This window comes from Halictus rubicundus, chromosome 18 (genome assembly GCF_050948215.1).
Source record: "Halictus rubicundus isolate RS-2024b chromosome 18, iyHalRubi1_principal, whole genome shotgun sequence".
NCBI lineage: Eukaryota > Metazoa > Arthropoda > Insecta > Hymenoptera > Halictidae > Halictus > Halictus rubicundus.
In genome coordinates this window covers 6,731,530-6,757,114 of record NC_135166.1, presented here as the reverse complement: position 1 = coordinate 6,757,114, position 25,585 = coordinate 6,731,530, and the positions used below count along the sequence as shown (strand labels likewise).

The 25,585-nt window shown below is 38.6% G+C and overlaps 2 protein-coding genes across 4 annotated transcripts in view; both read left to right on the top strand.

The window, feature by feature from the left end:
* LOC143362976 (uncharacterized) overlaps positions 1-17,156 on the top strand; it is a 54,713-nt gene extending 37,557 nt beyond the window's left edge. The window contains exons 4-9 of the mRNA XM_076803543.1: positions 7,448-7,670; positions 8,211-8,376; positions 8,898-9,176; positions 10,415-10,557; positions 11,564-11,824; positions 12,189-17,156. Coding sequence (XP_076659658.1) covers positions 7,448-7,670; positions 8,211-8,376; positions 8,898-9,176; positions 10,415-10,557; positions 11,564-11,824; positions 12,189-12,333 — 1,217 coding nt within the window. The 3' untranslated portion in view covers positions 12,334-17,156. The remainder of the gene's footprint in view (positions 1-7,447; positions 7,671-8,210; positions 8,377-8,897; positions 9,177-10,414; positions 10,558-11,563; positions 11,825-12,188) is intronic.
* A 993-nt stretch (positions 17,157-18,149) lies between these two features.
* On the top strand, positions 18,150-24,023 carry LOC143363023 (kynurenine/alpha-aminoadipate aminotransferase, mitochondrial). Of its 3 annotated transcripts, none has more exons than XM_076803601.1 (9): positions 18,150-18,257; positions 18,506-18,626; positions 19,607-19,772; positions 20,374-20,560; positions 20,972-21,088; positions 22,394-22,717; positions 22,866-22,992; positions 23,387-23,595; positions 23,701-24,023. In XM_076803601.1, exons 2-9 carry the CDS (start codon positions 18,560-18,562, stop codon positions 23,764-23,766), a joined length of 1,263 nt encoding a protein of 420 aa, XP_076659716.1. In that variant the 5' UTR covers positions 18,150-18,257; positions 18,506-18,559; the 3' UTR covers positions 23,767-24,023. The 3 variants fall into 3 exon arrangements, with proteins under 3 accessions (XP_076659716.1, XP_076659715.1, XP_076659714.1); XM_076803600.1 differs by lacking the exon at positions 18,150-18,257 and adding an exon at positions 18,281-18,358; XM_076803599.1 differs by lacking the exon at positions 18,150-18,257 and having other exon boundaries at positions 18,292-18,626.
* Positions 24,024-25,585: the final 1,562 nt, after the last annotated feature.

Here is a 25,585-nt window from a genome sequence, read left to right as displayed (position 1 = left end):
TAAATCAATTTAAAAATATCAATACACTTTCGACTTACATGTCTTACATTTAGAAGTTTGAATATACAGATTTAGATTTTTGAATTTTGACTTTACAATGTCTGTGACTACACAGACGGCAAATTGTTCAATAAATTGATTCAGTCGTGTAGTATTTATGGGAAGACGAAGTGTAGAATTTTATGTATGATTTTGGTAGTTTCGGAAAAAAATTTAAAGCGTAGGTTGATGAGGTTTGAAGAATTTTGAAATTGTTGAAATAAATCGTCTTGATCGGTAAATTGAAAATAGTTATTCGAAGTATCATTCTGGTGTGCCATGAGTGTGCTACTGTGCTATACGAGCGCTGTATATTGATTCCAACGAACAGAACCGATGGAGCCTGTCTTACGATGTCTCGATAAGACCTGTCGCTGATAACGCCTCGCTATTTTCCATGCCAGCCCATTTTACCCGCTTCATTTTCAACGCAAAACTGATTTCAGAAGCGACGTCACATAGTTATACATCAGACCTGTCAAATGCCGCGAAATCTCTTACACAAAATCGTAAAAGTTAAAATCATAAAATTATAATTTCTCAGGACTTTCACTCCGTCGTTCAAATAATTTAATCAATGCATAGAATAATCTTTAACAAGCTCTAAATATACTATTCGTTGAACCAATATGTTTCAAATTCTGGCTCTACTATTTTCTATTATGTTTAAAATAAAATAATATTTTCAAAGTTTTCTACATCAAATGATGTATTTTATTTATAAACTTGTACTATTTAAAATTAAATAAACTATGTAGAATGGTATTTTTATATATTTTATCTTTGGAGATGTTATAGAATGTATTTTATGCACCATATAAAAATTGTAAAGTGTACAAACTTGATTGTATGTGTCTCTTCGTTTGTAGAAGTTTGCAATTTTGTTCAGAACTAGCACAGAACATTTACGAAGTTAGAAATTGGATTTTTCGGAACAAAGTTTCTTTAACACTAAAGCCTTAAAAGTAACTGATGCATGTTGTCCTATAAAAATAATGAGATTGAATTTATTTGGATTTTGTGCCGTTCGTATTATAGTACATGCTCTACTAAATATATTTACTTAATCATATCCCACGAAAGCAACACTATAATTTCAGTAATTGTAAAGTAAAAAATCTGGAACCGGTCATTCTGACCGGCGGTGGTAGGTTTAGTATTAAAACTGAGGATAAAAGAGTTAGAATGATTTGAACCGAGGATTATCAGTTTTATTTAGAAGCACAAAAAATTGCGAAATTTGAAATTGGATTCTTCGTGACAAAATTTATCCAAAAGTCGAGGCTAAAGAAGTTGGAATTAAAAAATTGAGAATTCTTTAATTCTTTTCGGTTTAGAAAAAGCACAAAAGAGTGCGAAGTCCGAAACAAAAATTGAGAACTCTTTGAATAATGTGACGGAAGATCACCATTTTTTTGTAAAAGAAGAAGCACAGAAAATTGCAAAGTTAGAAATAAAAAATTGTAAATTCTTTGTACAGTGCAACCGAGGATCACCATCATATTTAGAAGCACAGAAAATTTTTGAAGTTAGAAATAAGAAATTGGGAATTCTGTGGATAGTGCGACAGAAGATTACCATTTTTTTTTTAAAGGAGCACAGAAAATTGCAAAGTTAGAAATAAAAAATTGAAAATTCTTTGTACAGTGTAACCGAGGATCACCATCTTATTTAGAAGAAGCACAGACAATTTGTGAAGTTGGAAATAAAAAATTGGGATTTCTGTGGATAGAGCGACAGAAGATTACCATTTTTTTTTAAAGGAGCACAGAAAATTGCAAAGTTGGAAATAAAAAATTGAAAATTCTTTGTACAGTGTAACCGAGGATCACCATTTTATTTAGAAGAAGCACAGACAATTTGTGAAGTTGGAAATAAAAAATTGGGATTTCTGTGGATAGTGCGACAGAAGGTTACCATTTTTTTTTAAAGAAGGAGCACAGAAAATTGCAAAGCTGGAAATAAAAAATTGAAAATTCTTTGTACAGTGTAACCGAGGATCACCATCGTATTTAGAAGCACAGAAAATTTGTGAAGTTGGAAATAAAAAATTGGGAATTCTGTGGATAGAGCAACAGAAGATTGCCATTTTACTTGGAAGAGGTCTAGAAAATTTGCAAAGATCGAAATTGGATTCTCCAGAAGGAAATTTGTCAGGAACCGAGGGTAAAGAGGGAGAATTGTTTGGACAGTGAAATGAAGGGGAATTCGATACAGAGATCGGTGTCCTCGTAACAGTGAAAAGTTGGCAGTAAACGGGAAAACAAACGAATACGCCGGATCCTTTAGACGGCCAACGAGACGGAATGCACGGTGAACTCGATTCGAAATTCCGAGATTTTGCTTAGGAAGCTACGAATAAGGGGGTTAATAGGTCGATTTAAGCGAACGAGGACGACAACCTGTGGCTGGTGTACGGTAACCCTCAAGGATCCTGCCTTACAAAATCCTCGGAGAGCTTTAAAGCCATTTGCTGATAGCCTCGATAACAACGAAGCTTGCTTAAAACGATCACCGTGCAAACTATGGCCGGGGCGGGGAAAAAAAAGAGACGATACACGAAAAACTGTTCGAGCGGTTTGGCGAAACAATTTTCCAAACGACTTCTATTCATTGCGCGCGTGAACTATCGATGGGGGAAAAAAGAGAATTATTCTAACGAGCGGTGCGCGAATCTTTGCGCATTTATGGCACTCGTGAATTTGTACAACATGAAAAAAGGTGTCACCCTCTCGTTTCGATTTTTCACAGCAAAAACATTCTCTACATCTAAATCCTTGTACAATAATAATGCTAAATTTAAAATACTATTGCTTGTACAAATGGCAAGAAAAATTTATGCCAGTTTAATGAATACTTGCATTCTTTTTTTTTTTGGGAAAAGTACATGCCTGACTAAAATTTCATTTTAACACATCTTGAGCGGGAAGCGACTAAAATCGTTTTTCACGGATTATTGATGGATTATTGTTATCGATGGGTTTTTGTGATGTTTTTACAATAAAATCGGATAGACATGCGTTGCAAAAATACAAAACGTGCGTTGCAAGAATGAATGCAACACGGTAAGACTTTGGCGGCAAAGTGCCCGCGCAAGATATGTTAATAGTCACACACTTTTTCGCAATTCTGCACAAGAAAATGCACTGAATAAATGCACTCAACGTTGCTTCAAGCTGAATTAAATGTTTTAAAAATCGATACGCACTTGATCGTGGCAACGTTTTAATAAAACCTGGTGTTATGCATAACTCGGAGGACGTAAAGAGTTAAAGCAATCGATGCAACGTGGAAAGATTATGCTAAATTCTCTGGCTACATTAAAGTCGATTAAAATGACTGGGGAAGATGCTGTGTAACGAAAATGTGCACGGAAGAGATACGGCGGAGCAATTACAAGCATTAAGTCTCATTCAGAAGAGATTGCGATGTGCATACGCCCTTAATGCAGAAACAAGTGCATTCGATACTTTCGACAGGATTATGTTTATGCAAACATGTGTACGTAACTCGAATTTCATTAAAATTTAATCTCAAGCTGGTATCCAGACAAATTTTCATATTTACATATTTTCCATCAATTTCCAACAGTCACGATCAATGAAATTTCGAAAAAAATCGTCTCTGGTTACTTAACGCTTTCAAATCGTCTCGGATGCAGATCTAAGTTTTTTTGTCAGGGGTACTGAACAATTATGAGAGCTATCTCCGTGGTAGAGAAAAGGTAAAAAAAAAAACAAATAGTTAAAACGATTGGAGAACGAGAAGAAATTCCCCCGTTGTCATCAGAAACGAGTTTCATGTCCGTCGAATGGAAACTAAATCTGACAAATTCAGCGCCACTAACGAGCTAACTCGATCGCTTTCCGCCGGGTTTCTTCCTTTTCACGGAATTCAATCTGATTTCTCATTAACCGTGCTGCTGCACACTGGCTTTCGTTATGAAATCGTTGCGCGCCGCTCCCTCGTGAGTTTCTGTCGCTCGTCGCATTGATCATCGAACCAGTACATGAGCAAAATTTCTTTCTTTTAACGAACTGAAGAGCCGTGGTAAAGCAAGATCCGCCCCGTGATAGTTCTCGTCTCGTTACGTTTCGAGGATCCTGGAAAACTATCGTTACTCTCGGTACTCGACTTGGCCTAAAAATTGATTCGGTCGCTTTGCATGAAAAATGAAAAAGCAGGTAATGCTAAAGAATAAAAAGGTAATAATAATACGCACGGAACGAGAAAAATCAGGACGAGCATAATTGTTCCGAGAATTTAACAACATTATAAAAGAAAAATTGAAAACATACGTACTCCAAATCTGAAGAATATTACAACTACCTAATTTAATAACTCTGAAAATCGTAGGCAAGAATTATTAACCCTTTGAGAATGAATGTCGCCATATTGATTGCACCAGACTCACGTACTATTCAACCCCTGAAGTTGCAAGCAAATAACTTAACTATTTAAATACATAGAACATTAAAAAGTATTTATAAAGAGATATATAACACATTAACTGATTTTAATGAAAAAATGTAGTATCTCTTTTTTAATATTCATTATGCTTTAAAAATAAGTACAGTAATTGGATCCTTTGCCCTCTGTAGTACTTACGATTTTTATATCTAGCTCTGCAAGTCACATATTTTTAATATCCCAAAAAAGTTTCGCCTGCAAAAGGTTAACTTTCTAAACAATTACGTTTCCCACACTTCAACAGCAGGGGGTTTCATATTGTGGGTGAAATAATAGTTACAGCCGTAAACGTGCTATACGCCATTCAGAAGCTAAACAAGTGCTTATCAATGGTAGAAGAATGTTGCTCCTCTACTTAGCGTTGGCAGCTAGTGGTTAGAGTAATGGAAAATTTATAGCAATTTACGACAGATCGATGCTAGTCTGGAACACTTGTGGATTGTTAGTGCTACGTCTTCGGACGTAATCGAACTTGTCTCTGCTTCCTAGTTCGCTTGTATAGCAGCTGCTAATATTTATGTGCTTGTAGAGCAGCCATTAATGTCATCAATCTTACAAATGCCAATGAAATTCATTTCCCATTAAATCGTTGTTGTTGCGGGAAGTTTTGATGTTACGAGTGTTGCATCTGTCTTAAAAATTTTGTGTTTTCTTTTATAATGTTATGTCCCAATGTTGCATTTTGTTTCTTGGTCGATCATTTTACTTAGAGACATTTAACAAAGTTGGAACGATTATAAAATGAAGACTATCGATATTCTTTGTCAAAGCAACGACGATTTTTAAAGACATCTTTCTTGCCAATACTAAATTCGAATGACATTTATTTTACTCTTATATCATTATTGCATACCAACAGGTTCACATCATTCATTATTAAGAAATGAGTGAAACCGTATCCAAATCTCCACTTTCATCAAATCGCCTAAAAATGGGCCATCTTCCGGAATTTATTACAGAAAAACTGAATGATCTAACGATAAAAAATTTGTTGCAATGTGTTCCGGCATTTCCCGCCATTGTAATCAAATTTTTATTGCTTGCTATATTCAACAGTATTTATATACACACCCCGTTAATTTTTAACAGTCTCATAAATACTGGTACATAAGAAAATACACTAGACCCCCATACAGCGCGATCAAAGAATGATTCGAAAAGCCTGTATACATTTTATGAGGCAGTAAATGTCGAAGAAATTGTTCAAAAAGCATGTACATTTTCTGCTACAAAAGATGTACAAAATCTTTTCAAACGATTTTTGAATCGCGTGGGATTCGAGTCTACCGCAGAAGCTGAATAGAGAAACCCGAAAGGACTCTGCCGAAAATTGTGCGCTTCCGGTGACTTGATAAAACTGTTAGATCGTTAGGTGTGTGACGCAACAACGGCTGTTATTCCGTGCACGTTGTTTTCCGGATCAACGGGCGCGACGAGAAGTCGAACACGCGCTAGTACAGATTATTCCTCGGGGGACGTGTTCCCGCGAGGAACGCAGACAACAGAAGGGGATGTGCCACGATTCTTGCCTCGGACAGTTAGAAACAGTGCTGCAGTTTATCAACTTTTCGACGCCATCGATCCGGAGTCAATGTTGCATGCGCTCGGCCGCATTACGTATTTAACTGCTCACGACGCGACGCGACGCGACGCAACGTGACGCGCGCGATGCACATCACGCGAGCTTTCCTCTGCAACAATTTGTAACTCTCGAGCGAACCGAGACGTCACGGTGCAAACGCGGTTAGAAATACCAGGCGATTGCGTGCGCAATGACGGTCGTTCGCTCTCATGCTGATTTTCGAGACAATAGACACGGTTCCGCCTATTTTTATCATAAATTCAACGCGTTGACGAATGAACTTATTAACGGCTGGAAAGATAGATTAACAATGTGTAAGATTAATCTGTTGACCGGGAAAAATGGGGTAATTTGTCGTTCGCTGTTGTCTTCGCGAAATTTTTCATTCTCTTCCGACTTTGTGAACACTGTCCCTGTTTCGGATAAAGAGAACCTCGTTTATCCGAACAGGATAATCAAAATTGATTTTCGAGGCTAGTTAAAAAATTATTTCTCAGCTTGTTAGTGAAAATTCTGCCAGTTTTTAGACCTTGTTAATGCTGAAGCGGCCCAAGCCTCTGACCTCGTTGGTTGCAAAATTGTTTACTGACCTGCAAAATTAAATCGAGTCGCCGAAACGTAAATGAATGCTGGGTAACACAATTCTATGTCAACCCTAGGGCATAGCTCCAGGCTAGATCAGTCTTGAAACGCTAAGATCTTTTATGCGAGGGGTAAATTGGGGTTGTAGATTCTGTGTCGTCGTCCGAAGTGGTCTAAGTCTCTGACCTCGTTGCCTGAATTTTTCACATTTTCCAAGGTTGCAAAATTAAACCGAGTCGTCGAAATATAAATAAATGCAGGGTAAGGGGTTAGCTACAAGTTAGATCAGTCTTCAAACGCTAGGATCTTTTACGCGAGGGATAAATTGGGGTTGTAGATTCTTCATCGTTGTCTGAAGTAGCCTAAGTCTTAGACTTTCTATACTTGAATTTCTCCCACTTTCCAAGATCGAAAAATTGATTGATCATCTGCAAAATTAAATTGAGTCGTCGAAATATACAGGGTGTTTGGGAAATCGTGGTACAACCGGCAAGGGGATGATTCCTCACACAAAATCTAGTCGAAAATAAGGAATATAGTTTTTTCGAGAAAATCGAGTTTGAAAATTTGCGATTTCGGGAATTCGAATATATGCATAAACGGTGGTAATACAATTTATGTCAACTCCAAGGTTTTAAGCTGTATCAGTCCCCAGGCCCTAAGATCTTTCATGTGAGAGATGCGAAGAAAGTTGCGTCGAAGTTGTAAACAGTTTGAAAAATCGGTGAATGAGTGTTGGCACGATCTGATCAGTTGTCGATTGTTTTTGTTCAGGTATGGGGAGCGTCGTAGGCAGCAACGTGAACGTAAGCAACGTAACGACGAGGAGGATGGACTCGACGACGTTCTTGCCGGAAGCGACGCCGACCCTCAGCGAGCGAGAGCAACTCAAAATTGAATTCTACAAAACATACGACGTGATGACCGGGGTCAGAATCGCAGCGACTCTCGGTGGTTTTTTCGGTCTTATGATCCTTCTGCTCGTTTACAAAAGCAGGCAAGTCTCCGCTCCACTTCTCTCCTATACACCAAATCTTATCAAAACGCTGCGTTAACCGTATATTCAACATCTGCACAAACCTGAAACGTAATTAGTACCTTTTCAAAGATTTCGTTTGGTATCTCCAAAATTTTAAGCCAACAGACCAACTAAGCCAGTGGGCAAGATAGACTCGTTTCTTGTTGACGATAACAATTGTGTATAAGTATCATTTTCAAGTTGATGCTTCAAAACTGAAATTATTTTTACGTCAACATAATTATTTATTCTTATTAATTACTTATTATATCGCCTTGTCACTCGGCTTTGTCGGCCCTCTTCGCTCTTATACAATTCTATATAATATAATATATAATTTGATATAATCTTGTGCTTTCTAAACAAACTATCCACTAATTTTAAGCGAAGCTTAACGTAAAAGAGGTCGTCAACCTAATAACAACGCGGACTCTCTTCACAAGCTGCAAACTGTTCGAGCGGAACAATTCGAGAAGACAATTATTGACAAGGGTGTGTGTGTGTGTGTGTGTGACGCAGGTGTAAATCGAACAAGCATTTAGAGGATCCAAGACTGACCGCAGCAGCGGCTGCAGCGGTAGCCGAAGAGGAAGCTGAGGAGAGAGCGCTCGCAGCCGCCCTTGAAGCCATCGCTAGATTACCACCGAGGCCGGATCGGGGTCCTAGGCGGTCGCTTTGCGTCGAGGTCAGTCATTAAAACAAATGAATGCGTGTCTGGACGAAGGGCGTACGTTGCGAATTTTTCAAAAGTAAATACAGTGTAAAAACAGTAAATACAGTGCTCACTTGATATATGTCCAAAACACGGGTCTAGCTAGGGACATATATCTGCCAGGAGATGCTATTCTTTGATCCACGCCAAACGTAAAAGCTCTAGAGGCCTCGGTTCGAAGCCCCTCATGGGATATACCCCGCGGCAGTGGGGGTAGTTCTGGGACTTTTATCGGCTAGGCATTTGGGACAAAGTAAACACTGTAAAACGTATACCTTTATTCGAGATTTCTGTACAATTGATTAAGAATTTTGTGCTTTGCCTCTGATTAAGTTGCATGAGCCATTTATAGGTTAAATAATTTAGAGTCGATTTTTGTCGGGAACCCAATTTCTTCGGGGATTTCTGGGATTCTAGAATTTGCACAGACCTTGCGTAGATGATTGGGGGGTTGGTTACTATCGTAGTGTGACATTGACAATTTTGTGTCGAAGGTGAGTCAGTCCCACTCGCCGAGGGTTGGACCGCGTTTCGCATCGGTCGGCGGTGGCTACGAGGCTCTGTTAATGGCGCCAACGAAGCAGCCGAATCTCGTACCTCCCGAGGAACAAAGGAGATGCAGTTCGGTGACCTGCAGCAGCACCGGAAGTAGCTACCTCGAGAGGAGAGGATCTGCGATGCCGGTACCGTGTCTGTCGCTTCATCCTACGTACGTGACGAAACACGCTGCCCACGACGAACCCTGGGACCTTTACTATCCCATTGATATTCAGGTAAAATATGCTGACAACTATCCTTTAACCCTCCGTGTGCTATGCCGGAGTCATTCCTGACCCGTAGCGGTGGGGATAAGCTCGAGCAACCGTCAATTTTATTCCGATGAAGGATGACGCTTTTTATTTCGTGATAAGAAAATCGCTATCCCCTCTTCTTCATCCGAAATACGACGAAAGCCGGTTCCGAGCCATCGCCTTATATCGAAAGAAAACTAACGAAATATCGGTGTGGGTCAGAAATGACTCCGGCACAGGCCTAGAACTCGCAGGAGTCCGAGGGTTGACACTTCAGGAACGAAAATTGTTCGTTTATACGTGTTCAGATTATTATGATCGTTTAAATCAAACGAACGAATGCTCGTTTGGCACCCACTCCAACAAAATTGAAATTCAAACGAGCATTCGTCTGTGCTCGTTAAAGTATTCGCCGAATGTTGAATATTTTCTTGTTGTACTTCACAGTTTCAACGCATGCTGTTATGCCTCAAATGTAAATCAGTTTATAATTATTCTAAAGAGTAGAGCGATAGTAATCTCGCTATTTGTCAACGAGAACATTCAGACAATTTTGAAAACAAATTGGAAGTAGGATTAGGTTAAACATCTGGATCTTGCTTACACGGTTTTAACACGTTGCTTTTTATTTTTACACGGTTGACAACAAGTTCTATTTACGTTTATACGGCCTCCAATACGGTTCTCACCGTGTAAAGATACTTTTGTTGATACAATCGTGAACATGCGAAATGAAACTTCTTCGCGACATACGGAATATATCAGAGTTCACAGTAAAATCGAAAGAAGGTTAAAAAATAAAGCCGAAAATATAACATGTGACATGTGTAACATCTTTCTCGTAGTAGGCCTCACTCAGAAAATCGAACTCGAAGATTCGCTGAACACGTTCCAGTGGATACAGCCAGTCATGATCAGACATCGCCCGTACAATAGCACACGGACGCTTCGTGGCTTTTCAAACTCGTTTCTCTGGGAAACAAAGCCTCCTATGAAAAAATGTCATTGTACCTGTTCAATAGTTCGCGTGCTCGACATTTCAGAATCGTTTTTCTAGAAAACAAAACCTCGTATGTAAAAATTTCAGTCTACGTTCAGAGACGTTATTTTCTTTCGTATCAATTTGCAAATATACACAAACGTGTTCGGATACTTTCGCGAGCCGCGCTGTACGTTTTATGGAAACATCGATATCATTCCGACTTCGAATTCTTGAACAGGTAATCCAACCAACCCCAGAGCTTTCTCCATGCACAAGCGAGGCAGGTCTTTATGCGAACGAATTCCTGCTCGCTGGACCTACCGGTAAAAGGGCGCCATTGGCTTCCATGGGCAGTGTCGATCCTCCGGAACCGGACTCGAGGTATGCTACTTCCATTCTCATTTTCGCGAAGAGCCTGCAAATCCATCGCGGTTGACGGCAAATCAATATCAGACCTCCGAGCATTGCTGCTGTTTAATCAATTCGATTCAAACCTTATGCAGGCAACGAAAATACTTCGTCTGCAAATTAATTCGTGGGCCATTCCTCTTTTTGTCGATTACTTGCTAACTATCGAAAACTATTAACTATCTTCTTCTGTCGAAAATAATTGCTCCATCTTATAAAGAATTACTGAATCATCGCTTTGGTGGATAAAATCTTTAGTATGAAAATAAAGTTGCCACTGATTGTGAGGGCCACGAATTTATTTTGTACATCTAATATGTGCAAGGTTTGACTATTTTAAAGATTAAACTTTATCTTAGGAAACCAGAAATTTTTAACTATTTTAATGTAATCCTGTACATTTTGGCGAGAGAATATCGAAAATCCAAGTTTTAATGTTAGGAATTTACTGTTTAAAAGTTATGCGTGTTTAAAACTGAGCGATTTTAAGCATTTTTGACATGGAAGGGCGCCGCCATGTTGGTATTTATCTAGCGTCTCGTATAGTCTAACGAGCGGAACCGCTAGATGGCAGCACAAGCACGCGGTGATGTCGATAACGTAGATTTGACAGCGAACCCAACACATACCAATATGGCGGCGTCCTTGCCTGTCAAAAACGGTGAAAATCGCACATCTTTACAAACGCATAACTTTTGAATTACTGATCTCCTAGAATGAAAACTTGGCTTTTCGGCATTTTCTTGCCAAAATTGACAGGACTACATAAAGAAAAGTTAAAAATTTCTGGTTTTCTGAAGTAAAGTCAGCCATTTTAAATATTTTGTATGTTGAAAGCGAAAAACTGTAATATTGTGCAAAGATTAGGAATCAGAATTCTTAAAAATATTGTATTGAAAACACTAATTCGGAACAAATAAAACATCATATCTGCTTTGAGGGCAAATGATTAATGTGATTTATATTGGCGATTGAGAAGGTCGTTGGGTTCCGACTCAGTCTTCCTGAGAAACAATGACCACGAAGAAGAGTGTCTAGACACGGAGGACGAGGTGTCCGGGTTCTCGACCGACTCGGAAGCACCTGGGCCCAGTTCTCGACGGTTCCTTCGGGTTCCCTCGAGGAAGAAGGAGATCGTCGAAAAGTGGGATGGTTGCGCAGGATGCGTGCCCAGACGACGACCTGGAGGGAAACCTTGCCAGGCCTGTCGCAGCATCAGCGCGGCTGTTGAAACTTCTAGGTATCTATTATCTTCGAGAACCTCCCACTATCTTAATAATTTCTGACTATAAAATGTTAGCACTTACATGACAATCGTCACAAAAATCGCAAAATATCATTGCGGATCTTTATGCGTTCAAAGAAGATGACGGGCTGTATGTCGCCAAGGGTCGTAACCTTGATAAATTGAATTACTGCTGAGACAAGGACACGTTCTCCTAATTTTGTTGTGCCGTTAAATGGTCAAGGACCTACAGTCTTCGAGTTTGCACAAAGATCCGCAATCTGAAGATCCCGGACGCAGAAGAGGGTGATAAGACGCAGTCTTTTGCGACAGAGGGGTAATATACATGCAGAATTGTAATTGTCACCTTTGCCAACAGGTCTCAGACAGCGTCGACGAGCACCAGCAGCCAAAGCAGCGTCGATACTCCGCCATGTTCGCCAGCCATCGAGCTCAGACACAGACCGCCACCGGCGCCATTGCCGTCGAATCCACCCGCCTGGTCCCAGGAAACATTATTTTAGTTATGCCGGAAGGTGTCAGCGGGATTAGTTTCGTGGCCGGGCCAGTAATCGCACAAAACGCCAACCCTTCCGAAGCGAAGGCCACGAACGGACAAATCGTGAATTGGCGAATTCGCGAGTTCGCAAATTTCACGATGGTTCGTCGGCCATTGTATCCTACTCGAAAAAAGAAAAAAAAAACGGGGACAGAAATATCTCGGGAAAGAGACGGTGGGAAGGAGGCCACGCGCGAAAGAAAACTAAAATAAGTTTAAACTATTAGAAGAGAAGAACATTTCAAGTCGGTGTCAAGTTGATGTTATTATTCTAACGCGAAGAAATTAACCGAGGAGAAGTCCAGGACGAAGAGCTCGGACAGAAAGGGAGAAAGAAAAATGTAAAATATCTGAAGCTGTGTTGACTCGAGGGAAGCGGTAGGTAGGGAGTTCCAGATCAAAAACGAACGGGTGGAAACGGACTTGAAAAGACAGTCGCAATTAGGTGTAGAAATTAATAGAAAGCGAAGAAGCATTTCTGGGAAACGAAGTCCAGTTCTCGCGGGAACGACAGACATAATCGGGGAGGAGGATGGCGTCGAGCGTGGAGAATCGCGGAAATGCCAAACAATGTTTGTATAGTAACTTCTAAGACGTAAAAGGAGACAGAGCAACTAAAATCTAACAGACTAAAGATAATCGTTGAAACGAACTATTGTAAAAAAAAAGAGGAAGAGAAAAAAAATGTTAGCGTTCGATAGTTAATACTGTAAATAAGAGGCAAAACAGAATCAACAGAGAACTCGAATTCCTTTTTTTTTTCGTACCGAGAGAGAGCAAAGAGAAACAGACAAAGGAGACGCAAATGGCGAACGCGACACGTGTTACGCTCATAATCGCGTTTCAGAGGAGAACGAGGGCAAAATGACGAAGAGAAGAGACAAGAAACCAAAGAGAAAATCAAAAGTTCGTAACAGACGTTGAAGTAGCTGTGCGTGTGCAAACATGAGAAAGAAGAGAGAAGCACTTCGACTTTTCATGTTATTCGTGTTCTTTTTTTTTGTACTCTGATGTATCTGTGTATGTACGTATGATATGCGCAATTAAAGGTAAAATTAGATTAAACCGGTCGGAAATTTAGAGAGCGAAACTTTCTGGATAGGCTGCGGATATTTTGCATTTGTACCGAAAAAAACATGGCAAAGGTTAACCAATTTTTACAGACTTTCGTTTCGTCCGAGGGGCTCATAGGGATTTTGAATTTGCAAAAACATCCGCAGTCTATGCACGAAACATTATGATTCGTTGATTTCCAAAATATCGAACGATCATTCATATTTTATTGATAGTACAAAATTGTTGTGTTGTTTGCAGACTGCGGACGTTTATGTAAATTTACACTTTTCCTTTTGCACGATTTCAATACTAAATTACGTTGTAAATGCGCAAAAATTCGCTGCTATTTTAATATATTCATTTTCAATGGTTTTGTGAGCCGCATATGCTGAAAGATGTCTGATCATTCGGTTCCTCGAAACGAAAATGATTGTTTAACTAGAATGATGCCGGAACGTTTCAGTCGGAAAATTTCGAACACGTTCAGTTTATCTTCCAGCCCGATCAAGATCTCCGAAGATTCTGTCTAGTTTGGTTAATTCATAACCATCTCGCGCTTAGTTGGTCGATTAATTAACGACGCATTGATGACTGCCAATCGAAAGAAGCAGAAATCCTTCGTGTGTGTGTACACGTGCTTATGGTGGACACGGCTTACGGTGGATGGTGAACGCGTGGCTGAGTGTGTAGGTGTGTGTATAATGGGGTGCGCACGTACGCGTGCATAGAAAACTAGAGGTCGAAGCCAAATATTACATAGTCGAACATTTTTCCGTTGATCGGGTCGCGTTTGCTCAGCTTCGCTAACAAAGCATTTACCAAATTAGCAGTTGTCATCATTGCCTCATCTGTTCTTCGAACGTTTCATTTTGTTTCCAATCTGTGATGAAAAACCTGCTAAATAAGAAAGACAATTGTATTTCCAATTCTTCGACTTTTACAAAATTTTTATTGCGATTTTTTAACGTATTTTTAAACCATAGGAAAGAAATTTTGTACTTTTGTTATCTTATTCGTTGTACGGTTTTAAATGACTATTTTCACTGTGGAAACTATTTTGTACGTTTTCTTTGTGTTTCCTGAAGTCAAATATTCTTACCTTATATCCCTCTTACACTTTTTCTGTTTTTAAATTTTGATATTTTCTTGTTGTTCGTTTGGTTAACTCAATTAGTTTGGTTGGTTTCAATTCACAATGGAGGGTACACTCGACAGTGATTATCGTAGTCATTTTCGCTCGCGCAGCTAGCCTTTCAGCCGTCTGTCACACACTGCTGCATTGAAAATTCTCCTTGTCATTGATTAGCATTATTACTTTGCTTCCGACTAAATACCATAAACGCGAACCCGATCACACGTTCAACAATCACGTTACAACGCGAGACAACTTCTCTCGGTGCCTTTCCGCCGGATCTTCTTCCATTACCACATAGATAACCATGCAGCGACGATGTGTGTTGTCGCCATCACGGTCGTCCGAGTGTAGTTGCAATAACGATAATTATGGTCAGAACGGTGATCATTGTTGTCGTGATTCTAACTCAGAGTTCAGAAACGAACAACACAAACAGCGAACGTCGTCTGCAAGGAATCAGCGAAAGAGCTATGGAAAGATAATTATTGTTTAAATGTGACGAGAGAAACGGACGAACAAACAATAAAAAGAAGCAATAGAAATCGTGTGTAAATTAGAACAAGAATAGAGAGAAAGAGAACGAGAGAAAAATGAATGCAGACGAACAGACGAACGAGAACAATAAACGAGAGAAATGATGAGACGATTTTGATCACGATGAAGGTCACGATCGCGGACAGGAGCTCCATCACTCTTTCGTAATGGTCGAAACAAAGTCTTTCCTGAAGTACGATGAAGAAAACTTTCACCGTTTCCTGCTATCGGTTTCTTTCGCGGCGCCTTCCTCTGGTGAAGCTTTACCTTCCGGAAGTCAACGGTCGTCCATTTGCAAACTGGATACTCTTCTCCGTTCGTTCTTTAGGCCTGCTGCGGTCTTCAGTGCTTCCACAACATGATTTCGACTGGCTAGGTCAACGACAAAAATCGAGAAACTCCATCAGCGTATCTAGTCGTTTCCGTTTTGGAATTATTTAAATTTTACAATGGACATTTTAACCATCAACCGGCTGGGCACAGTGCTCCTGACACTTTATGAACTTTTTGAATTAACCCTACATTGGTATAATACTTTTCAGAAATGTAACTGGTGTACTAGGGTCCTGGCAAAGCCCAAATGAAAACGACAAAAGAAGTTGTATAACTCGATGAAGCTCTGAATATTTTGCTTTTACATAATGTATGAAACGATAGGAGCATTGGAAATTGAACTTCTAGCATACTGTTCACATTTAAAATTCAATTTGCAAGATTGGACAATCTAAAATTGACTTTGTGCGCTTCGGTTCATCAGTGAGCCCAGATAAGAGTTAATAACATGTTTCATTGTGAATACAATTTGAAATATACAGTTAATTATTTATGATTGAACATAAACTTAAATTTTGTGGGGCGTCGCACGTTTTCCTAAACATTGTTAGTTAGTTTGAACGCTTCTTGCAAATGTTACTCTCTAAAGGACATTAAGGTGCATTATAAATTGCTTCGCCAATTAATGGTTAAAATTCCAATGTTTACGTTTCGTTATACAATATTTGAGCCTTAGGTGTTAATATTTATCGAATTGTTTTGAGGTGGAAAATGCTAAAGTCTACTTAATTGAAAAATCGAGACAGTCGATAGGATATTCAATGCTTTCTCATTTCGTTGAAAATATATTTTTATCCGTGGAGATTGAGCAGAAAATCGTCACTGAAGACTGTAGCAAAACGAAAAAGTATTTCGATACTCAATGGAAACTCTCGAGAATGATACACTTTCTTTTGGATGTATCAAAGATTCAATGTTCCCTTAACACTTACGCAGAAAATTGCATCTGTCCATTAGCTAGGGTAAGGGACCCAATTACTGTGGGGTTACCAATTAAGTGTGCCTATATTAATTACACTTACTTTCAAAGCACAATGAATATTGAAAAAGAGATATTAAATTTTTTCATTAAGAATCAGTTAATATATATGTTATGTATCTCTTTTTTATTATTCATTATGTTTTAAAAATAAGTATAATTAATATAGGCACAGTAATTGGTACGCCCACTGAAATTGTGTTCCTTACCCTACGTGGAATAGAATTAGACCAAAGAGCAATTCGTACAAGTTCGAAACAATTTGTGAAATATTTGTGTTACGTCTTTTCGAATTTTTAAATAAACAGTAAAAAAGAATATACGTTATACTCTGACAGATGATTTAAAAAATTGGGGTAACTGAAACTATATGTTGTTTAATATTTTTCAACGATTTCATATCTTTTCTGTTTGATAAAATTTGGTAAAATGGCAGTGAACGGAAACATTGAATAAAAACTAGCGGATTACACTTTGATACTCCGGTGTATGGTTGTCGAGACACCAGCATGTACTACTATAGTGATTAGACTGCGGATGTTTACGTAAATTCTCAGTTTTGCAGGCTCGTATGAAAAAGGTGGTAAAATTGTACAACGATTATGTTTTTTAATTAAGGGTTTCACAAACGAAGTAAGAACTTCCTTCGACACGACCAGAAAGAAAAGAAAATGTCTATGAATTAACAATTTCCCTACAGTAAATTTGTTTCTTATCAAAATGTTTTATTATCATAATTGTCAGTATTATCGTTTATTTGAAACGTTCGCTAGACATACGATAAATTACTAAAAATTCGTTTATTGCTCTTCCTACATTTAATTATCAGTTGTTGAATTTTTACCAATTACAATTACATGTAATGAACAAGACTAAAGATAACAGTGAGAATTGATAACGAAACTTGTGCTCCTGAGAATGGTTCTTGATTGGTCGAAGTTCTTATGCTAATTCTGTTCTCGCAAATTGAAAGTACGCCGGCACGATTGCGCAACTATCCGCAGCCTAACAGCAATGAAAGTATTCTTTCTACATCCGTGCCCCTCTAAATTCACTTCAACACTGTCGCGGAGCGTTTCGCCGGAACAATGTACCCGACTTAACACTGTTTATAACAAAAAAGAAAACTCCCTACGATCTCCGAACCGAACAATTGTTTCTCGACGAACGAATACTAGAACACTCGTTTCCTTCGCCGTATCTCTATTTTTTCAGATACCGAAATAAAAAAAAAATGTACGTGTTGAGCATAAAATGTTGAAACAATATCTTCCGTGATTTTCATTTAACACTTCTACCACGAAAGAGAGACTCCCTAAAGGGACCCTCGGACTCCTGCGAGTTCTACACCTATGCCGGAGTCATTTCTGACCCACGCCGATATTTCATTACAGTTTTCTTTCGATATAAGACGATGGCACGGGACCGGCTTTCGTCGTATTTCGGATGAAGAAGAAGAAGAGGGGATAGCGAGTTTCTTATTTCGAAATGAACAGCGTCGTCTCATATCATACGGAAATGTACAAAAGGAATCGACAGTTTACGGAAAATTATGCGAACATATACGATAAAGTCGATTCTGTCTGTTATTGACTGCGGTATCTTTATAGAGTTATTTTATCATGACTTGACAGAAATGTTAATGTTGCAATTCGATATTATTTGCTAGATTATACGAGCAACCATGCAACACTGTACAACTGAGATGCAGATTATTGGAAAAATTATTTCTAATGATGTTCACGTTTCAGCAGTTTTCTTCGAAAAGTTGTCTACTGACATCCTTGTAGCAAATCTACGCGGCCAATCGAACAGGGTTTACATCCAAAGCTGCTTACAACGATAACCCGAGGTTTGATAACACGATAATTCTTGTTTGCATAGTATAGGTAATCAGTCGCTCGGTCGCGCTCTTGCAGTGAGAACGTGATTAGAATTTACTGCTTCATTAACGTGAGTTAAAATTAACTTTGAAGTAAAGGTTGCTTTCAATTAGAGGCCGACGCGGATTCGGTGATTTGATTTCATATAAACTAAAGCGTCGCGAATTGCCGAACGACTCGTTGTCAGAAATATATAGTACAGAGCTTACATTTATAGTTTGCAGAGAATTATAGTGAACGTGATCAACGTGAGATTTTCTACAAATTAATCATGGACTGCTCGCGATTCATTTCGAAGCTCTCCAGCAGACGGAAGCCTAGCATTCTCCGGGTGTGGGGTAAGAATGATCTGTACTGCTTTGAACTTGTATACTTATTGTTAGTAGAACGGTAAAAGTTTTTGACAATTACTCTACCGAGCAATAGCGGCGACTGGTACGCGTTGCTTAATAAAAATGACATAATTGAATCTATTTAGACTTTGCACAATTTTTACCATGATTTGAATGTGGTGGTCCATAAATGAGGGGGCTTTGTCACCCCTCTTGGGTCCCCCGAATTTAGCTCTAATTCTTGTGCCAAATGATAGTTTACGTCACGACACGAATCGCTCAAATTTTTAAGTTGAGTTGACAATCAGATTTCGAGGTATCATAGATGAAAGTTCTTTTTTGCATAATATTAGAACGCACGGCCTTTTAAACCATTCTGGCGACTTTATTTAAATCTAAATAATATTTTGCGACATGCTCGAGGTTCGCAATATACTAGTTTTATTATGATAACATATATGGCCATATCTTGTACTTTAATATATAGCATTAGAAATATCATAAGAATTATCTAATCTGATTAATATTATCCGAATCTCGGTCCTTGTCAAATAGCAGCTTCAATTTCATATCATACAGAACATCAAAAAAAGGGAATGTTTCTTATGCACAAGTTTAGATCAAATTCTAAACACAGACTAGCAGCTTTGGATTATAGCAAGTACAGTATTTCAATTGGAAGTCCATTATTAGTGAAAGCATATAATTATAGAATATTCTTGTGCATGTGAAGGTGACGGTCGAACGGTTGACCGTTGCATCCATATTATGACAATTGTGTGGTACCTTAAATATGGTCAATATCATGGGATCCAGGTATTAAACCCAGATATATGTGATATATTTATAACAATATCTAAAAACGAAAAAAGGTTATCAGAATGACCTATTAGGTCCGTACGTTTTAGGTCGATGCGATAACGAACTTTACGGAAATGAATGAAATTTTTGTTAATTTTATTGTATAAAATTCGACACACTTTTAGGGAAAAAATTCTTGGAAACTCCAAATGGGATCAGTTTAGCAAATGGAATGCCGAATATCAAAACGTTCCCGTTCGAAGAAATTTCTGTTGGCTACAAAGATGGCAGCAAAATGAATCTGACGGGGGAGGAATTGGGATGGTCGCTCCAATACGGCCCATCTCAGGGGTAATTATGTTCTATTTACTTGAAAATAAGAACATTGCCAAAGCAAATCTATCGAATTTTCTGTTCATTTTCCTTTCGATAAAATGACGATTAACTTCTTTGCACTTTGTAATTTTCTGCTGCACAATTTAATCAAATGCCTACGAAAAGTTACTGCTAGTAGTACAATATACAGTGTGTCCCACGACCTCTGTCCACTTGAATATCTTGGTTATTTCAAACAATACGAGAAAATGTTACTTACAGAAGTTTTAGGATTTAAGGAACTACATAATATGGTATAAATGATATTCTTACAAGTGGAGGTGTAGAGAAGATATAGAGGTCACCTTTGTTTTTTATATGGAGTGTCCAATTTTTTATGCTCGATTTCGATAGATTGGCGTATTCTGAGTATAAAAGTACTACAGGTACTAAGGTACTGTATGTACCTTTACTCGTTTAGAGAAAAGATTATCGAATATTTTCAGACAAAATTCTTAAAAATCACGTTTCTTTCACGATCCTTAAAAAACAGAGAGCTGTTTGAGACTTCGCTTTAGCTGTATTTCGCTTGAAATATTCGTGTGTTAATATTCTAAGGTTCATTAATTTCTTCAAGATACCTACCACTGCTGAAGAAAATGAGAGAGTTCCAAAGCTATTGGTACGAGCCAAAGCAGGACCACTGGGACGTGATGTTTACATCCGGCTCGATGCACGGGTGCGCCATAGTTTTTGAAATGACGCTGGATGTCGGAGATCCCGTGATGCTTCAAGCACCAACTTACTCTGGAATCCTGAACGCGGTGAATACTTACAGTGGATTCAAAAAGTATTTGAACACTAAATTTCCGATTCTAGAAAAATACACAACTTTGCCATTTGAACCATCCCTCTAGCTCCAATCGTTCCCGAGATATGCGATCAAATACGGATCACAAACTTTGAGGGCTGTTTTCATCCCTTGAATGCAAACGATGGCCACTGAAAAGAATATGCGTCTAATATTTTTGCAAGAACCACGTTCCCCCAAAATTTCATCAAGATCTGCCGATGTGCAAGCCTTAAAATTGAGTCCAATTATATTATTGTATGGGTTTAAACATGACAAATTCTCAAGAATGGGAAATTTAGTATTAAAAGTTCGGAGTTGCAAATACTCTTCGATTACTATCAACAAATTTTGATTTCACAAAATCTTTCGTTTTTATTTTTAGCTGTATCCCATGATACCAGAGTTTCTTGAAATCCCGCAAGACCAGAATGGAATAATTCCTGAAGAAATTGCAAAAATTTGCAAGAAGAGACTACAAGAAGGGAAAAAAATGCCGAAGGTATTTAGAATAATTTAAACTTAATAGATATATGACTAGAATGCGGATTTTCATGCAAAATCTAAATTTTCTACATCAATTGCAAAAGAACAGCTAAGTCAAAATCTTTAACGATTCATTAATTCTTGTAATTTTCTGTAATACATTTTTCTTACTTGTTTGTGTCATGAATGCATAAAATCCACAGTCTAGATGTAACATAAATAACGAGAGAAGTGAGACGAGTATAATTTTAATTACATGTGAGGATTACGATTGAAAGTACGTGTATGTACATTCTACGGTAGTATGGAAATTATTCTATTATTAATTCTATGTTTTTGCTACTTTGTTAGATCGAATATGACATTATAAGTGGTAATATTCTCAACCTCGCTCTGCATAATCTCGTCTGTTTTTATCTGACGTAACAACAAGTGGTCGTAAATCAATATCATGTGCTTTAATGGACTCGATAGGGGTAATATCATTCACGCCACGATTTACGTGCGAGTATATACGTCGGACTGAATTAATCGCGGATTTTATAGCTCTGCTATCACAAACGGGATAAAACGTTCCAGTGGCTTCAAGGTTTATGTGTAACTCGCCGGTTCGTAACGACTTTAGACATGTTCAAGTGGCGCGTGGTCGTTACTAATTTAACAATGTTAGTTTTCCAAACTAGTAGCGGCTATAATTGCTATAAATCCATTGCTCGAAATTTTTGTAAACATGCAAAATTAAAAGACGGTAAAACCCGGGAACTTGTCACAGAAAAATCAAGAATTTTTGAAATTGAAAGGATTCTTTTGCAAAATAAAAATTGTCTGCATTCATTTCAAGGTATTGGAATCACATAGGCGTTCATTTATTTTCTTAATGTTTGTAACAAGTTGGAAATAATATAACAGTACTTTTCTTCAAATATTTAACGCGTTGAATGACATGCGTTTCACAGTAGTTTCACCTCTTTCATTTATAAAACTATCAGCGTTATTAATAACAATCGTGAGTTACTTGATAATGAAGTCTTCACGAGTAGTCGATTTCAATATTATTAAATTGAAATTCAGTGGTACGAATTTTCCGACGATCGTTTTTAATTCAATAGCGTCGGTCACCTGTGCCTCTACGTCAGTGATGGGCACGGTAGGGGCCCCTCAAACGCCTACTTCTCCCACCAACGTAACTGCACTTACTGGAAGGGGACAGTGGGTGCTATGGTGGGGACTCTCTTGTCTCAATTGAGACAAAAATGCCCATTCCTGCGCTACGGCATTCAACGTGTTAATTATACGAATTTTAGACAATGATTCGTTTCAGATTCTCTATGTCAATCCGACGGGATCTAATCCTACGGGAACGATGCTGTCCGACTCTCGGAAAAGGGAGGTTTACGAGCTGGCTAAAACGTATGACTTCCTCATCGTTGAGGACGACCCTTATTACTTCCTCCATTTTCGCGATGAAAAGCCTACAACCTTCTTCGAATTGGACACCGATGGTCGCGTGATACGTTTGGATTCCTTCAGCAAGGTTCTCAGCTCTGGCCTGCGACTTGGCGTTGTCTCAGCTCATAAGCAATTTATTAAAAAATTAGTTTATCATATGGAGTCTTCGTGTCTTCATGCTTCATCGTTGTCACAGGTATTTCAGCGCATCGACCGCCAATTTATTCCATACATTAATCTTGATTGTACTCGAGAAACTTAAAATTGAATAAGGTTTGAAGGTTGAAGATTTATGAAGGATTTATCAAAGATTTACAATGGTATTTTTAACAATATTTCTGCAGATGCTGTTGTACAAATTGTTGGAGACATGGGACATGGAGAAGTGGCAACAGCATTTCGATAGTATCCAAAGATTTTATCGGGAAAGACGAGATATTATGTTGGCTTCGCTCCAAAAAAATCTTACGGGTAATTGTCCTTCAATCGTCGTTTCTTTTTAGTAGTAATTGTTACTCCAATTTCAGTCTGTGTTAATTATAGACGAATTATATTTTTTTACCAGCTATAAAATGTTTTACATATAAAGACAGCATAATGTTAAAACTATGTATTCAAGTATTTCTTTAAAATACGAGACGAATAAATAAATCGTAGCTAGACAAACTAAAGTTTAAAACGGTAGTGAACGAACATCAACCAAAAGTCTTTCACGAAATTATGTTTGCAGAGTGTACAAGGGTTAAATAAAATCTGCAAACTTTTATTTGATTTTTGCTTTTATTACATTTCAATGAATAAAATTCCGCAAATAACAGTGTTCACGGTCATTTATTTTTACTCACACTAAAAAATGAATTTGCAGGATTAGCTGAGTGGAATGTGCCCGACGCTGGAATGTTCGTTTGGTTAAAAATAACTGGTATCGAAGATGTAACGGAGTTAGCTATCAAGAAATGCGTTTCGCACGGGATATTCGTCATTCCCGGCCACGCCTTCAATTGTGATTCCTCGAAACCTGACCAACATCTTAGACTTGCTTTCAGTTTTTCGACTCCAGAACAAATCGACAAGGTTCCTTAATTTGTTTTCTCGATTTCTTATTTCGTTTTCGATCGTTTAGCGAAGCAAATTTTAAACGAAATTCTGTTTTGTGTAATCTCTTCTTTGTGTTCTCAGGCGACGTCCATTTTGGCGAAACTAATACGCGAGGAGATTAACGAGAGCGACTCCAAGTCCCTATAATTCTTCTTATAAAACTTTGTACAAAATGTACATATATTTTGTGTCTTTCGAAAAATATGTAATAATATGAAAGAGGAGTTGAAAGATCTCTAAGACTGCAACAAAGAAATTCCTCAATTGCAAAGGAATAAATAAATGTTACCCTAAATTTTGCGATAAAATGAAAGGAGACACGAAAAGTGCAATCAACAAGTCACTGCCGTTTTCGAAGAATTGTATGCTGAAGCAGTATACACAAATAAATATGCATATTTTATTATAAATGATTCTGCACAATCCCAGATAGCACCCGGGCGTCCCATGGACGTCCGTACCGGACCTTCTGTACGCCCCAGGGACGTCCAAATAACGTCCGTATGCCCTACACACGTCTCAGATATGTCCGAGACATATCCCAGAAAGGTCCTACAAAGGTCCCTTCGGCGGCAACCCTTCCGGCGGACACGCGTTCGCCGATAGGAAAGTTTTCTTCTGTGTCTTCTTCTCGCGACGACGAAATCACGTCGGGATCACCAATTGTAGAATTCGTCGTCGTGCAGTGCACGTTTATTGTCTTACGCTAGTTACGGTCAGTAATTCAGAACTGTAGACAAAAGAAAAAGCACTGCATCAGCGACGAGATATGTGAATCGTAAATTTCTTATTTTGAAAGCTAAGTATTAATAGAGAGGAAATGAGAGTGCTCACGCTCGGGGTTTTAGTGTTCCCACTTTTCTGCATCATCTTTTTAGCCTTGAACAGAACCTGCATCATCTTTTTAGCCGGACACTAAAGTCCCAGGCGTCAGTACTCTCATTTCCATCTCCTCAGCCCCTAAAGAACAGAACAAATGATTATTGCCGATATTCCCATAGGGAGTAGTGCAATACGCGGCGGGAATCATCTGCTCCTGAAAATCTGAAAATAGCGCCACTAGACCATAGCGGCAAAACGCTCAAACTGTTAGCCAAACGTTACCGACCGAGTAGCCGACATTGGTGCCGCCAGCGCCACCTGGCCGTGAAAATCCAAAACTAAGCGGCTACAAGCTTGGGTGTTTTGCCACTACGAGGTAATGGCGCTGTTTGCAGATTTTCCCGGAAGTTGTACGTGGCGCCACCCAGCGGAGGAATCCTGAACAATAATCGGGTACAAGCTTGGGCGTTTCGCCACTACGTAGAATGGCGCTGTTTGCAGATTTTGTCGGAACTTGTACGTGGCGCGACCCAGCGGAGGAATCCCGAACACTAATCGACCACAAGCTTGGGCGTTTCGCCACTACGAGGAATGGCGCTGTTTGCAGATTTTGCCGGACTTTATATGTGGCGCCACTCAGCGGAGGAATCCTGAACACTAACTTGCATCATCTTTTTAGCTTGGACCAAAATCTGCATCATCTTTTTAGCCTGTATTAGAACCTGCATCATCTTTTAGGCTGGATCAGAGCCTAGATAGAAAGAAGTACCATCCACTCTGGCATTGTTTGGAATCTTCTGCTAATGATGCAGTTTCTGGTCCAGGCTAAAAATTAGACTAGAGGGCAGCACTATACCTGGGACACTAAAATCCCAGTTTTCAAATATAAATTTTTAATGAAAATATCTAATAACGTAATATTAAAGTAAATTATCTAATAACTTTAATATTAAAGTAAAACTGATTATATAACTTTTTCGTGTATTGTATTTCAGAAACAGATATAGTTTTCTACAGCACTATGGTTTAAACATTGGCGCGTTTTACAACGTTTTCGACTGGCCACATAAAGTTTATATTTCTTCTTTTATCCAGTGGAACATAGAAAATTATGGGAATGAGTTTACCTTTAAATCACCGACAA